This window comes from Capra hircus, chromosome 21 (assembly GCF_001704415.2).
Source record: "Capra hircus breed San Clemente chromosome 21, ASM170441v1, whole genome shotgun sequence".
Taxonomy (NCBI): Eukaryota; Metazoa; Chordata; class Mammalia; order Artiodactyla; family Bovidae; genus Capra; species Capra hircus.
The window spans coordinates 25,098,280-25,113,644 of record NC_030828.1 but is presented as its reverse complement, the minus strand read 5'-3'; the positions used below and the strand labels follow the sequence as shown (position 1 = coordinate 25,113,644).

General features: G+C 49.5%; 1 protein-coding gene across 1 annotated transcript; it reads right to left on the bottom strand.

Annotated features, from left to right (window-relative positions):
* Positions 3,707–15,156, bottom strand: TMED3 (transmembrane p24 trafficking protein 3). Its single transcript, XM_018066537.1, has 3 exons — positions 14,849–15,156; positions 12,431–12,679; positions 3,707–4,548 (listed from the first exon to the last, which is right to left on the bottom strand). Exons 1-3 carry the CDS (start codon positions 15,017–15,019, stop codon positions 4,312–4,314), a joined length of 657 nt encoding a protein of 218 aa, XP_017922026.1. The 5' UTR covers positions 15,020–15,156; the 3' UTR covers positions 3,707–4,311.

Genomic DNA, 15,365 nt, shown 5'->3' with positions numbered 1-15,365 from the left:
TCAAGGCAAAATGCAGGAGAGGTGGGCACAGAGCACCAGGGAGCTTCTAAGAGGAACTGGTCACATTATATTGGTTAATCCAGGTAGTGGAACATAAGGATGTGTTACACTGTTTATCAGTATACTCCAAACATGGGGAAAGTCCCTGGCGGTTCAGTGGTAAAGAATCCACCTGTCAGTTCAGGAGACACAGGTTTGGTCCCTGGGTCAGGAAGATCTCCTGGAGGAGGAAATGGCAACCCACTCAAGTATTCTTGCCTGGAGAATCCCATGGACAGAGGAACCTGGCAGCCTACAGTCCATGGGGTCACAGAGAGTTAGACATGACTGAGCAACTACCCAACAATGAATACTCCAAACATACTTCATAAAAAATCTCTTATGTTTACTCGGTACTTAACTTTAAGAGAGAAGAAATACCATCAAAACTCTATGAGCAGGTTTAAGTAGGATTTATCTTTCAATCAAGCTAAGTAAGGCTTACAGAGCTTCTTTCTAGGTAGACTGTTTATTTTGTTCCCTACAGGGCACTGCTACTGCTAAGTTGCTTCAGTCATGTCCAACTCTGTGCAACCCCATAGACGGCAGCCCACCAGGCTCCCCCGTCCCTGGGATTCTCCAGGCAAGAACACTGGAGTGGGTTGCCATTTCTTTTTCCAATGCATGAAAGTGAAAAGTGAAAGCGAAGTCGCTCAGTCGTGTCTGACTCTTCAGGACCCCATGGACTGCAGCTTACCAGGCTCCTCCATCCATGTGATTTTCCAGGCACTATTAACACTTAAAACAGCTTAGGATTTCAGATTTGTGGGTTTTTGGTTTGTTTTTTTAATGAAAGACATGATATCTGCCCTCAAGATCTACTATTTAGATATTTGATAAGTATGCATTTAAACATCTATTTCTGCTTTATCGACTATGCCAAAGCCTTTGACTGTGTGGATCACAATAAACTGTGGAAAATTCTGAAAGAGATGGGAATACCAGACCACCTGACCTGCCTCTTGAGAAATCTGTATGTAGGTCAGGAAGCAACAGTTAGAACTGGACATGGAACAACAGACTGGTTCCAAATAGGAAAAGGAGTACGTCAAGGCTGTATATTGTCACCCTGCTTATTTAACTTCTATGCAGAGTACATCATGAGAAACGCTGGGCTGGAAGAAGCATAAGCTAGAATCAAGATTGCCGGGAGAACTATCAACAGCCTCAGATATGCAGATGACACCACCCTTATGGCAGAAAATGAAGAGGAACTAAAAAACCTCTTGAGGAATGTGAAAGCGGAGAGTGTAAAAGTTGGCTTAAAGCTCAACATTCAGAAAACTAAGATCATGGCATCTGGTCCCATCACTTCATGGCAAATAGATGGGGAAACAGTGTCAGACTTTATTTTGGGGGGCTCCAAAATCACTGCAGATGGTGACTGCAGCCATGAAATTAAAAGACACTTACTCCTTGGAAGGAAAGTTATGACCAACCTAGATAGCATATTCAAAAGCAGAGACATTACTTTGCCAACAAAGTTCCATCTAGTCAAAGCTATGGTTTTTCCAGGAGTCATGTATGGATGTGAGAGTTGGGCTGTGAAGAAAGCTGAGCGCCAAAGAATTGATGCTTTTGAACTGTGATGTTGGAGAAGACTCTTGAGAGTCCCTTGGACTGCAAGGAGATCCAACCAGTCCACTCTGAAGGAGATCAGCCCTGGGATTTCTTTGGAAGGAATGATGCTAAAGCTGAAACTCCAGAACTTTGGCCACCTCATGCGAAAAGTTGCCTCATTGGAAAAGACTCTGATGCTGGGAGGGATTCGTGGCAGGAGGAAAAGGGGACGACAGAGGATGAGATGGCTGGATGCCATCACTGACTCGATGGACGTGAGTCTGAGTGAACTCCGGGAGTTGGTGATGGACAGGGAGGCCTGGCGTGCTGCGATTCGTGGGGTCGCAAAGAGTCGGACACGACTGAGCGACTGAACTGAACTGAACTGACTGAGCTGAATGGGAAAGGCTGTTCATCTAACAACTAACACATATTAAGAGCTTAGCATCTATCAGGCATTATTCTACACACTAGGAATACAGCAGTAAACAAAGGCCCTGCCTTCTTGGAGTTTCCATCTTTATGAGGTAAGCACGACAATAGCAGACAAGTAAACGTATCTGTGGGTGGCGATACATGACATGCAGAGAAGTAAAGCCAAGACAGGCGTGGCCGGCCGGGGCGAGGCGAGATGATGCCATGTTAGATAAAGTCATTAGGGGAGACCTCACAGCTAACATGACACTGGTCAGGAGGAGCTCATGCAGGTAGCAGGGAGAGGGTGTTCTCATAGAGGAAACAGCTTGTGCAAAGGTCCTGGGCTAGGGGCATGGCCTGGTGTGATGGGAATAGCAAGCCAGGACTTGAAAGCAGAGAGTGGATGGCATAGGGTAGGGGCTTCCAGGGCCAGAGGCTGAGGCACCAGGTGCTTCGGGACTTCACCACCACAGTGGGGACTTAGCCATGAACTGAGAGCAACATGCATGACACGGGGAAGGTTCTGACCAGAAGTGAAGGATCCGACTTACATTTTAAGGAGGCCACTGTGGCTGCTGTGGCCATGACCCTGAGACAGCCACTCAGTACTGCTCAGTCTTGGCATTTTCTGTTCTGAGCCCTTATATTTAAATGAAATGATGACTCAGTCATTCAGAGTAACCACTAGTCTTGACACCACAAAGTCACCAGCTCCCTACTTCACTGTTTTCATTCAGCTGAGAGGAGAGTAACTTACTGCCCCCTCCACAAACGTCTACACAGACCCACCTCTCAAGCATAACTTGCTCTGTCACACTCCGATTATTTACATGCCTGCCAGTGATCCCCACTAAGCTGTGAGCTCCTTTAGGGACACAAAGAGTAGCTATATGTATATGTACAACTGATTCACTTTGCTGCACAGGAGGAACTAACACAATGTTGTAAAGCAATTATACACCAATAAAAAACGAATTTAAAAAAATGACCTTAAAGCCTGTTACACAGAGTGAAGTCAGAAAGAGAAAAGCAAGTATTATATATTAACACATACATTAACACATATGGAATCTAGAAAAAAATGTTACAGGTGAACCTGTTTGCAGGGCAGGAACAGAGAAGCAGACTTAGAGACTTGTGGACACAGCAGGGAAAGAAGAGGATGCGACAGACTGGGAGAGTAGCACTGATGCATATACGCTGCCATGGGTTAAACAGACAGCTGATGGGAAGCTGCTGTGCAGACAAGGAGCTCAGTTCGGGGCTCTGTGATCACCCAGAGGGGTGGGGTGAGGGGGAAGGGAGGTCCAAGAAGGTCGGGATATATGTACACTTTACAGCGGATTCACATCGTTGTAGAGCAGAAACCAATACAACATTGTAAAACAATTATCCTCCAATTAAAAATAACAAAATATTACACCTAAAAAAAGACCCTGATGCTGGGCAAAGGCACTGGTGGCAAGGACTGAGGGCAAAAGGAGAAGGGTGAGGCAGAGGATCAGATGTTTGGATGGCATCACCGACTCAATGGATGTAAGTTTGAGCAAACTCCAGGAGACAGTGGGGGACAGAGGAGCCTGGCAGGCTACAGTTCATGGGATCACAAAGAGTCAGAGATGACTTAATAACTGAACAACAACACCTAAAAAAATTAATTTAAAAAAAAAGAAAGAAAGACGCAAGTCTCTATGGTGCTCACACTCAGATTTTATTAGCCGGAGTCCCACCTCCAAGGAGATACCCAACCAGCCAAGGCACCCAGCTACCATCCTGTTCTTGCTTCCAGGGCCGATTCCAGGGCTCCCCGGGGGTGGGGTTTCTGCAAAGCTGCTTCAGGGCCTGGTTTCCACAGGTACAGAGAGCTCAAGGGAGGGAAGCCCAGACTCAAGGTCCAGTCTTCTCCACAGGGGAGAGGACACAGAAGCCAAATGGGTTGTGCATCATGGAGCAAGGAGAGAGAACCCTGAGCTGTGCCCTGGAGGCCGGGGCACTTGGGATTCCTTCTGCTGGCCAGGCCACTGGATGGCGGCCTGCCTGCCCCCAACAGTAGCCAGTCCCTGCCTGGTCAGACCCTTTCTACATTCACTGTTGCACATATAAGGCAGCTCGATGCCTCCTGCTAACTGGGCTCTATGAGCTCCAGCTGCTGGAGGACAAGGACCAAGCATCTGATTAGAAGGTGAGGTGACAGGGCATCCACCCTGGGGTACACCCACCAGCCCGCAGGAGCCTGGGGCCCAAGGGGGCTGCTCTGTCTCAGGGTGCCAAGGGCTTGGGAGCAGAGCACCCCAACTAGGAGTGGACCGTCCTGCCGATGGGCCGTTTCTCTGTGAAAAAGCTTTTTAGCAGTAGCACCTGGCTGAAGCTAACCACAAACAGGGCGATGGTCTCGCCGATGGACCAGTAAGAGACTCGGCTGTTGAGGTCTTCTGCGCGGGCCCGGTCCTGTGCCTCCCGGAGTCGGTAATGCTTCTGGGAGTCGATCACCGTCTTCAGAGCCTCATGGATGGTCACACAGGCAGACTCCATCTGGGCAGGAAGAGCAAAGAGGTTGCTACTGACCCTCAGAAAAGAAGAATGGAAACTGGCACACACAAAGCAAACTCCATCATCAACATCCTAGGTACTACTGAGTGCTAACGATGTGTCTGCACTAAGGGTCTGACACAGTTTTATTCATAATAAGCCTAACTAAGGTTCAGAAAGGTCAGGTAACTCGTCCAGAGTCACAGAGCTAGGAGATGGCAGACGTGTGAAAGTGTTAGTCGCATCTCCGTCATGTCCGACTCTTTGCGACCCGTGCTCTGAAGCCCTCCAGGGTTCTCTCTCCATGGGCTTCTCCAGGCAAGAATACTGGAGTGGGTTGCCATTTTCTTCTCCTGGTGATCTTCGCAACCCAAGGATCGAACCTGGGTTTTTCGCATTGTAGGCAGATTCTTTATCACCTGAACCACCAGGGAAGCCAGATATGAACTCAACTGTCAGGGCTGCTCCCGATGCAGAGGACCTGGGCTGAATCCCTGGTTGGGGAACTAGGTCCCACATGCCACAGCTAAGATCTGGTGCAGGCAAATAAATAAAAACTCAACTGTTCGAGTCCTGAGACTATGCTTTCAAACACTGTCCTGTGTTCCTTTTTTTTCCTGAGCTCTTATTTAACACTTACCATATCCCTGACAGGCAAGGGTCATTACCCCCAGTGCCACGGAGGGCTGACTGATTGCTTACTGCATATATTAAAGAGGAAATTGAGTCTTAGAGAGGCTACATGACTTGCCCAAGGTCACACAGCAAATTAATGGCAGGGCATGACGTAAATTCCAACTACACTAGACTCTGAATCTACCCTGGCAGCTCAGATGGTAAAGAATCTGCCTGCAGTGCAGAAGACTAAGGTTCAGTTCCTGGGTCAGGAAGATCCCCTGAAGAAGGGAATGGCTACCCACTCCAGTATTCTTGCTTTGGACAGAGGAGCCTGGCAGGCTACAGGCGATGGAGTCGCAAGAGTCGGACATGATTGAGAGACTGACACCTTCACTTTATTTCTGAATCTACTGCTCATTCTATTACAAAACTGCTGCCTACTGTTTATAATAGCCAGGACATGGAAACAACCTAGATGTCCATCAGCAGATGAATGGATAAGAAAGCTGTGGTACATATACACAATGGAGTATTACTCAGCCGTTAAAAAGAATACATTTGAATCAGTTCTGATGAGATGGATGAAACTGGAGCCGATTATACAGAGTGAAGTAAGCCAGAAAGAAAAACACCAATACAGTATACTAACACATATATATGGAATTTAGAAAGATGGCAATGACGACCCTGTATGCAAGACAGCAAAAAAGACACAGATGTGTATAACGGACTTTTGGACTCAGAGGGAGAGGGAGAGGGTGGGATGATTTGGGAGAATGGCGTTGTAACATGTATACTATCATGTAAGAATCGAATCGCCAGTCTATGTCTGACGCAGGATACAGCATGCTTGGGGCTGGTGCACGGTGATGACCCAGAGAGGTGTTATGGGGAGGGAGGTGGGAGGGGGGTTCATGTTTGGGAACGCATGTACACCCGTGGTGGAGTCATGTCAATGTATGGCAAAACCAATACAGTATTGTAAAGCAAAATAAAGTAAAAATTAAAAAACAAACAAACAAAAAAAAAAACTGCTCCCTACACTTCTAGGAAAACATACAAATAAATGAAAACATACACTTCTCATGTACATAGACCCATACCCACATACAAACAAGGGCAAAGACACACACACGTGTGCCTGTCAGCACATACACATGCGTATACTCACATGTAACACGTGCTACTTCACAACTTCTTTACTTGCTAAACAACCATGTAGAGCAGGCAGAACTTTGACTATGTCCCCACCACCACTACCAAGGTCCCTGCTCTAACCCCAGGAAGCTGTGAATACAATGAGCTGTGACTATGACAACTATATGTCACACCTGAGACTGTCCAGGGAGCCTGAGAGCCCCTCAAAACAGGGAGCTTTCTCGAGCTGACAGCTGAAGGAGAAGTTAGAGAGATGGACACAGGAGGATTCGGCACACTGCTGCTGGCTCTGAAGATGGAGAAGGTCACATGCAAGGAGCAGAGAAAGAACCCTAAGAGCAGAGTGCATGACCGCCAACTGCAAGGAACTCAATTCCACCAAGCACCTGAGTGAGTGTGAGACGCCCCAGAGCCTCCAGAGGACAGCCTGACCCCACTAGGATCTTGATTTCAGCCCCAAGAACTTGAGCAAAGCCTCTAGAACTGTGAGATAATAAACGGTTATTAATTTCAACCATTTGTAGTAAATACTGACTCAGCAATGGAAAACTAAGACATTATGCCTGTGAAAGAACATGTCCTTACTGGCAACCTCTAAAACATTCAAAACCTAGAAAACTCTATGGACAATGGGTTCCTGGGCTACAGAATTTCATAAGCACCCGACAGACAACTGCTTCCCATACTGGAAAGGTGAACTGTTCATGAAGTTCAATATAAGAAGCTGGAAACTAGGGCTTCCCTGGTGGTCCACTGGTTAAGACTTTGCGCTTACAATGCAGGGGGCCTGGATTCTATCCCTGGTCAGGGAACTAGATCCCACAGGCTGAAACTAAAGATCATATTTGCTGTAACTAAGAACCAGCGCAGTCGAAGAAATAATTTTTTTTTTTTTAAGATTAGTGGATCTGGGAGCCATTTAGAGACTTTGTAACAGGTCTCTAAAAATCAGTGGGATGAAATCAGCGGGATGGACAGAGATATACGTATATATATGTACACCTGCATCTGAATGGCCGTGTGTATATGCATGCATATGCATGTGTACACATATGCACACACACGTTCAACATGTATAAATCCATACTTTGCTTTTTAAATACAAGGGAAGGGCTCCTTGGCTCTCCAGGTTGGAATTCCATCCTGTGTTTACCTCCATTGCACACTCACTCAGAAACTCAAGGTATACATTTCATTCACTTGAACTGGGTGCTCCTGGGACCCCTGGGCCTGGCCTGAGCATTCAGCAGTACAGGTTGATACCTCCACCCTCCTCCCAGAGTCCAGAGTCGCTGGAGAAGGAGTGAGGTCAGGGTTGGCAGGGAGGAAGAGAGACCGAGGAGGACTCAGAAATCACAGGTGCAGACACCCTGGGCAGGGGACATGCCACATTGCCGAGGAAGACATCACTTCAGAGGCTTGGCTCGCATGTCACCGGCCAGAGACCAGCACCGTGAGTCTCTGAAGAGGGCCCGAGACCTTCACAGGAACAACCTCAGACCCGATCAGTGATGGGAAGGCGGTCAGTCCTCAGAGTTAACAGAGCAAGAGGTGGTGTTCTACAGTCTTCCTGGCGTCTGGAACCAGCAAACCCCTTCGAAACTTAGCATGGGCCCCAGAGACCAAGAGCAACATGACACCAAGATCCACAGACACTGGGAGCAGCCGTTAGCAGAGAAACATCATTCCTCCCTTCTCAGGGACCTGCCATTGCTGTTTGCCTAAGACACCAATTCCGCTTGTTTCCACAAAGTTTCAGTTAGGCAGCCTGGCCAGCCTGCTTCCTGCCCAGCAGGAAGCCAGCAGAGGCCCTTTTTTTGCAAACAGCTCTGTTTGCCCAGGGCCAGGGGTCCCCAGCTCTCCCAGGGAGTGACTTTCACCCTGCTGAGACCTCCAACCCTGCTAGTTCCCAGTGTCCTGGAGCCTCACGGGGATGGTGGGCACTACTCCATCCTGACAGGTGGTCTCTGGAGACACTGACCAATCCTTCTGCCCCTGGGACTATCCCTTTCCTACATCCCATGCCCACTCCCATCTTATCTCCACCACCTGCTGGCGCCCAGGTCTTCACTCTGTAACTGTCAGGAAATTCACTCAGCCTCACCTCTTCAGGGCCTCCACGGATAAAAGCAAGTTCCCTACGTACGATCCTTCAAGCTGCAAACTTTCAAAGGTGCAAATGTGCATGCCACCACGGTCAGGCGTGACAGTGCAGCTTGCCCTCCACCTCCTGCTGCTGACGACCCTGCATCCCTACCATCTCCCACCTCCACTCCCTCCTCCAGTCAGCGACTCTTCCTGCCTGTTGACTCGATGCCAGCCCCTGCGTGCCACCTGTTGTACTGTGCTCCTGTACTTTCCGAGGTACTGTACTATAAGATTAAAAATGTTTCCTTTATCTTTTGTGTTTGTTTTTTATGTATTATTTGTGTGAAGAGTATTATAAACCTATATAGATGATTGTGTTAGTTGGATACTTTGTTGGACTTAGGAACAAATTGGACTTATGAATGCATTCTCGGAAGAAAACTTGTTCGTACATAGGAGACTAACTGTACTTGGTTCTTTAAATTCTTGAAGAACTCAGAGGCAGTGTCGTGTGAGCTGGCCTTAGAGAAGAGTCAGGGAAACTTTAATCTTCCCTTGACCAACACTGAGGCAGCCCCGGACATTGGACCTCTGTCAGAAGCCTCCAGCCTCCCCTAGGACCTGCCCAGACTCTCGGGATGCTGGAAGCGCTTCAAGCTTGGCCTCCCTCAGCAGGAACCCTGGCCCGTGTCCTCTGCTAGAAGCCCGGTCGTTCTGGAACTCAGGGTGAAGACAGTCCCTCCTGCCTGGGACTTGGTCACTCTGGATCCTGTTCTTTCCCCGAGGCTGATACTAGTGCCACAGCACACGGCCTCTGGCTCAGTGCTGACCTAGACGAAGCCTCATGGGAAGAGACATGACAGCTGCAGGCAGAGAGGGGATCTGTGCCAAGCAAAGTAAGAGCAAAGTTAAGATCAGGGCCCAGGAGGAAAGTGATGCCCTGAATACCTGCATCTGCTGTTCTCGCCACCTGGGAGGCCCTCCGTCCTCCTATGCCAGACATGCTCCTGGACGAGCACTCACACCGTCGCTTGTCAGCTAAGACTCTCCCTGCGAAGACTTTCCCAAACCTCCTAGAAGAGTCAATTGGTCCCTCCCCTGAGAACCCTCACCCTTAAATCACAGCTCTGGGACTTCCCTTGTGGCTTAGTGGTAAAGAAGCTGCCTGCCAATGCAGCAGATGTGGGTTCAATCCCTAGTCTGGGAAGATCCCACATGCCACGGGGCAAACTAAGCCTGTGCGCCACAACTATTAAGCTTGTGCTCTAGAGCCCGGGAGCCACAACTACTGAAGCCCACTTGCCCTAGAGCCCATGTTCTACAACAAGAAAAGCCACTGCATTGAGAAGCCTGTGTAGCGCACCTAGAGAGTAACCTCCTGCTTGCCGCAACCAGAGAAAACACTGAGCAGCAAGTAAGACGCAGCACAACCAAAAATAAATAAAGAAACAGAATTATTAAAAAGAAAAGACACAGCTCTAATCACAGCATCCTCCGGGCACAAGTGCAGACGGAAGCACATGCCCGGCATTAGCAAGTGAGCTTTGTCGGAGGCAGACACAGATAGAAGCCCACTCAATCAGGGAGGGGGGACAGAGGTTCAGAAGTAGAAGGAAATGTCTCTTCTGCATCTGGGCAGAAGTAAGGATGAGGTCCCCAGATGCAGAAGCAGCAAGTGCAATCTCTCCTGCAACAAAACGCAACTCTGAGGCTCCAGGAAAGAATGTCTCTACTGCCCTAACCCACAAAGCCTATTCTCTACTGACTAAAGGGCCATACAATCAAAGCTATGGTTCTTCCAATAGTGATGTATGGATGTGAGAGTTGGATCATAAAGAAGGCTGAGCACTGAAGAACTGATGCTTTCAAATTGTGGTGCTGGAGAAGACTCTTGAGAGTCCCTCGGACAGCCTGTGCTCAGTCAATCCTAAAGGAAATCAACCCTGAATATTCACTGGAAGGACTGACGCTAAAGCTGAAACTCCAATCCTTTGGCCACCTGATGCAAAGAGCTAACTCACAAAAAGACCCTGATGCTGGGAAAGACTGAGGGCAGGAGAAGGGGGTGACAGACGATGAGATGAGATGAGATGAGATGGTTGGATGCACCACTGACTCAATGGACGTGAGTTTGAGCAGATTCCGGGAGATGGTGAAGGACAGGGAAGCCTGGCATATGCAGTCTATGGGGTTGCAAAGAGTCAGACACGACTGAGCAACTGAACAACAACTGCACTAACCCACAAAGCCTTTTCTCTACTGGTTTCTTTTCCACTGTGTCAAGGGGCAAATCTCTCAGCTCATGTGGCAACAGTGATGAAGAATCTACCTGCCAATGCAGTCAAAGGAGGAGCCGTGGGTTTGATCCTGGGTTGGAAAGATTCCCTGGAGGAAGAATTGGCAACCTGCTCCAGCATTCTTCCCTGGAGAATCCCACGGACAGAGCCTAGTGGGCTACAGTCCATGTGGTGGCAAAGAGTCGGACACGACTGAGCAACTGAGCACACCCACGGCTCCTGGAAACTTACAAAATCTTCAGCACAGAAGCTATTTCATCAACGACCAACAGAACTCTTGAGAGGACAGGTTGTGAAAGCTCTTACACATAAAGACACATTCTGGGCTGGACTGTCTATCAGCACTCATGTTGCCAAGTTCAAATACAATGATGCCCAGCAGAACTCTCCACGCATGGGCACCAGCCACTTGGGACTATTGAGCACTAGACAGATGTGTTGTTACAGAGCAAACAAGGAAGCGAATTTTAACATTAATATGTCAGTAGCCCTAAGTAGGTAGTGTTTACTGACTGCACACTGCAGTACTAACCTCCAGCTGCTCAGAGAATAAACCCATCATCAAAGCCACAGAGGAATGGAGCCTGTGGTCAGTTTGGAGGGCAGCCCAGAAGATGACCTGGTCTCACCAGAGACTCAGATGCTCTGGCTTTGGTTCTGGGACAGGTGCGGCCACATATGGTCATTCCCGTCTTGGGGGCTTTCCTGGGTCCTGCCACTCAGTTGCTTGACAAATCTTTGGTGAGCTCCTATTCTGTGCCACACTCCATGCACCGGGGCGCTGAGGGCCCATGGGTAAATAACACAACAGTTCCAGCCTGAGTCTGTGTCTGGGAGGGAGGAGCTTGAACAGCAGGAGGAGAGACTGATGGAGGAGGCTGAGGTTGAATTATAGTTAACCGTGAGCCCTGGGTGACACAGATGACTATCTGTCCTCCAAAAGTGTCACCATTTCTCTGTCAGGATGTGGAGCTGTCACTAGGGATCAACTGCCTAACAGGAATGTATGTGCCAGCCCTCCTTCCATCCACCCAGACTGTCCACACGACTATTTCTCAACAATGAGATATGAGCAGGGGTAATGGTGTCACTTCTGGGCCAGGGTTTTTAAGAAGCAGGCAGGGCTTTCTCATTCTTTCCAATTTTTGGTGGCAAGAAACAGAGGACTCTGAAGCCGTAAGGGACAGTGGAAAGATGACCAAAAAGGAGCCTGGTTTCCCAAGTCACTCCATGAAGGACAGTTCTCCACCCCCACCCCCACTCTCCAGATTACTGAGTGAGAATCAAAATTCCCATTGTATTAAGCTATTGATATTTGGGGTTGACTTGTGATAGCAGCTTGTTACCTTAACTGATACACCATAGAAAGCAGGATTTTGTCTTTCTGATGCAGATGCACTGAAGGAGCAGAGAGGCACGTATTGTGTGTGCTTTGAGAGCGGTGCTGTGTCAGACTAAATGGGAACGTGGGAATATCAGAAGAAAGTACTGCAGGGACACAGTTAAAGAATGGAGAGGAAGACCAGAAGGGGAACCAGAAAGAAGAACCATAAGGTCTTCTAGGACTAGATGTGAACACGGGCAGAGCAAATACTGCAACTTCAGACTGGGAGGTGGGTGGCTGGTGACTGTTCATCAGCCAAGACCAGGACAGACAAGGAGGAATAGGCCGGGGGCGGGGGGAGGCGGTTCATCTCAGACTGTTGGTGCCGACGTCCACTCACCTGGGTGAGAGCTGTGACTCTGTTCCCCATGTCTGGGAGAATGGGGGGCTCGTCGCCCACTTGAAAATCAAAGTAGACGGTTTTGTGAGAGAAGGTGGAAAACTCATTACTGAAGCAAAACTGATACACGCCCTTGACCTCGGCCTTGTGCGTGAAGCTGTCATACTGTTTCTTGGTTTCACTGTAGATGATGTTCCCCAGGGGGTCTTTCACAAAGCAGTCGACATCGTAGTGGCCTCCAGTGATGACCTGACAACCATAAAAGAGATCCACAGGCCGTTTTTCACCAGGGGGCAACCACCACTTACCAAAAGCTAACCGGCCAGTGTGATTAGATGGCACGAACAGTGTTTTCCTTTAGTCTTTACAACCTTCTAAAGGAGGTGCCATGACACTCCCCAATTCACAGAGGAGGAGTCTGAGGCTGAGAGAATTGAAGTGAACTGTTCACATCACACAGCGTGAAAGTAACAAGGCTAAGACTTGGATCCATGTCTGATTCACTCCAAAAGTTTTGCTCTGCAAGAGTGCAAAGAGCCATGGGATTTCCCTGGTGGTCCAATGGTTAAGATTTTGCCTTCCTGGATACACGTATATGTATAGCTGAGTCCCTTCACTGTTCACCTGAAACCTCCACAACATTGTTAACAGGCTATACTCTAATACAAAATTAAAAGTTTTTTAAAAAAAGACTTTGCTTTCCAATGCAGGGAGTGCAGGTTCCATCCATGGTGAGGGAGCTAAGATACCACATGCCTAACAGCCAAACAACCAAAACACAAAACAGAAGCAACATTGTAACAAATTCAACAGACTTTAAAAATGGTCCACATGAAAAAAAAAAATTCTGGAAAAAAAGGATGCAAAGAGCTTAATTCTCCCCACTTTACACAAGAGGAAACTGAGGCTCTGGAGGTTTATATTATTGCAGATGAAATGCAAGAGGAAGGCAAATACAGATTGAAGCCTTCACAGAATCAGTGACTACCAGGGGAGTCATTAGTTTAAACTGCACCACAGGAAAGATAAGATCTGCTAAGGGCAGAATCACAGGGATGGCCACTGACTAGAACTAAGGTCCATCAAAGAACACAGTCAAAGGCCTCCATCTGCTTCCAGACGTTAATATTTCCTTTTGTACAGATGGAAGAAATTGCTTTGTGATCAGTGAGATTCCTAATGCTGGACATGTACAGACTTATGCTGAGCCCATAACAGCGGTTTCTGACCTAGCATGGACCTGATGACCTCTCAGGCCCCTCCAGCCTCACAACAATCTGTTTTCAAATACTTATTCATGTATTTATTTATTGCACTGCATTGTGTCTTCATTGCATCCCACAGGATCTTTCGTTGTGGCACATAGGATTAGTTGTTCTGCAGCACGTAGGATCTTACTTTCCTGACCAGGGATTGAACCCATGTCCCCTACACTGCAAGGCAGATTCTTAACCACTGGACCGCCAGGGAAGTCCCACAAGGATCACTTTTTTTGACGACTGTGTCTGGGTGACCCCTGTTTACCCAGCTGCAGTTTGCACACTGTCCACAAATGTGAAAGTAACCAGATGAATGGCTCAGAGGCCAGGACACATGATGCTGTCCCCATGCACAGCCTCTTTTAGTGGTTTTGGTCAGAGAGGGCCCATCAAACTGCCTACCCTCCCTTTTGCTGCCCGAGCCACTTCCCTTCTGTAATGCCTGCCAGTATGTGTCCCTTCTGTAATGCCTGCCAGTATGTGTCCACGATCAGACGCCTGTCTGGATATTTGGGCAGGATTGCCTAAACTCAGATCTGCAGCTCTCTCACTCAAGACCTACCTGCTCCCTACCGCCTCCCCCTCCCCGGCTACACCCCAACAGCGAGCCATGAGAACTCTCACACCAGCCAAGAGTGCAGGAGCTTGGAGCTTTTCTGAGCCATATGGCAGTAGCCACAACACCACTCCTTGTAAACACTGCCAGGCTCAAAGCCTGCGTGGACTCCTTTCCAAAGCACCCTCCCTCCCCCTAACTATGACTTCAAACGCTGGAGAGAAGGGGGAAAAATAAAACCACGAACCCATTTCCTCTCGCTGCCATTTTCCAGTACAGGCGGGGACAAGGCTGTCCAAAAAACGTTGGGACAGAGAGGCTGGTGCCATAGATGGCGTTCTGTAGAGTCAACGCGCTCTCAGGTCATTCAGATCAACTCCCCAGGAAGCCGGAGCCGCCCGGGCATCCCCCTCCTGGGCATGCACCTGCGGTGCTACCTCCCTGGCTAGTCGGCCCGTCTCGGGCGGGCTCTGACTTCCTTGTCTCTGGTCATTCCCGCCTCCCTCTGCAGCCTCTTTGGCTAATTCCAGCTACTACAGCTGGGGGCGCACGAGTGACCCCTGAAGCCCTGGAAGCGGGAGAGAGAGGAGGCGCCGGTCTCACCTGGTAGTCTAGGGAGAACTTCACGCCCTGCTCCACCTCCTCGTGGAAGCACTGCTTGGCGTTGTCCGGCAGCTCGAAGGTGAGCTCGGCGCCCCGCGGCCGCTCCGCCTGGAGCAGCAGCAGTAGCAGCAGCGGCAGCGCGGAGGCGGAGCGCGGGACCACCCCACCCATGATGCTCCCGGTCCAGTCCGGCAGGCCGCGGCTCGGGCGTGCGCTCCGCACGGGCGGGGCGGCAGCTGCGGGACCCGGACAAGGTGCAGCTCAGACGTGGCGCGAGCCGGCGCCGCGCTTCCGGACCCGCGGTTCAGAGCGCAGACGCGCGCTCGGGGGTGGGCCCGGGACGCGGGCCAGGGAGCATCGCTGCGCTTGCGCGCTGGCTGGGCTGGAGAAGGGGACACTCCCCCTTCGCTGCTCCGCCCCGCTTTCTTGCTGGAGAGTCTCAGCGAAGGGGAGGCGAGGCCGCCTCCGCCAGCGCGCATCTCCCCAAAGCGCACTCTACTTGCATCCCCAACAGGCA

Coding starts and splice junctions, on each gene's coding strand:
- TMED3 (XM_018066537.1), bottom strand. CDS start 15,019: ATGGGTGGGGTGGTCCCGCGCTCCGCCTCCGCGCTGCCGCTGCTGCTA. Junction 12,680..14,848: donor AGTTCTCCCTAGACTACCAG/GTGAGACCGGCG, acceptor TATGGTTGTCAG/GTCATCACTGGAGGCCACTA. Junction 4,549..12,430: donor GAGTCACAGCTCTCACCCAG/GTGAGTGGACGT, acceptor CTTCCTGCCCAG/ATGGAGTCTGCCTGTGTGAC.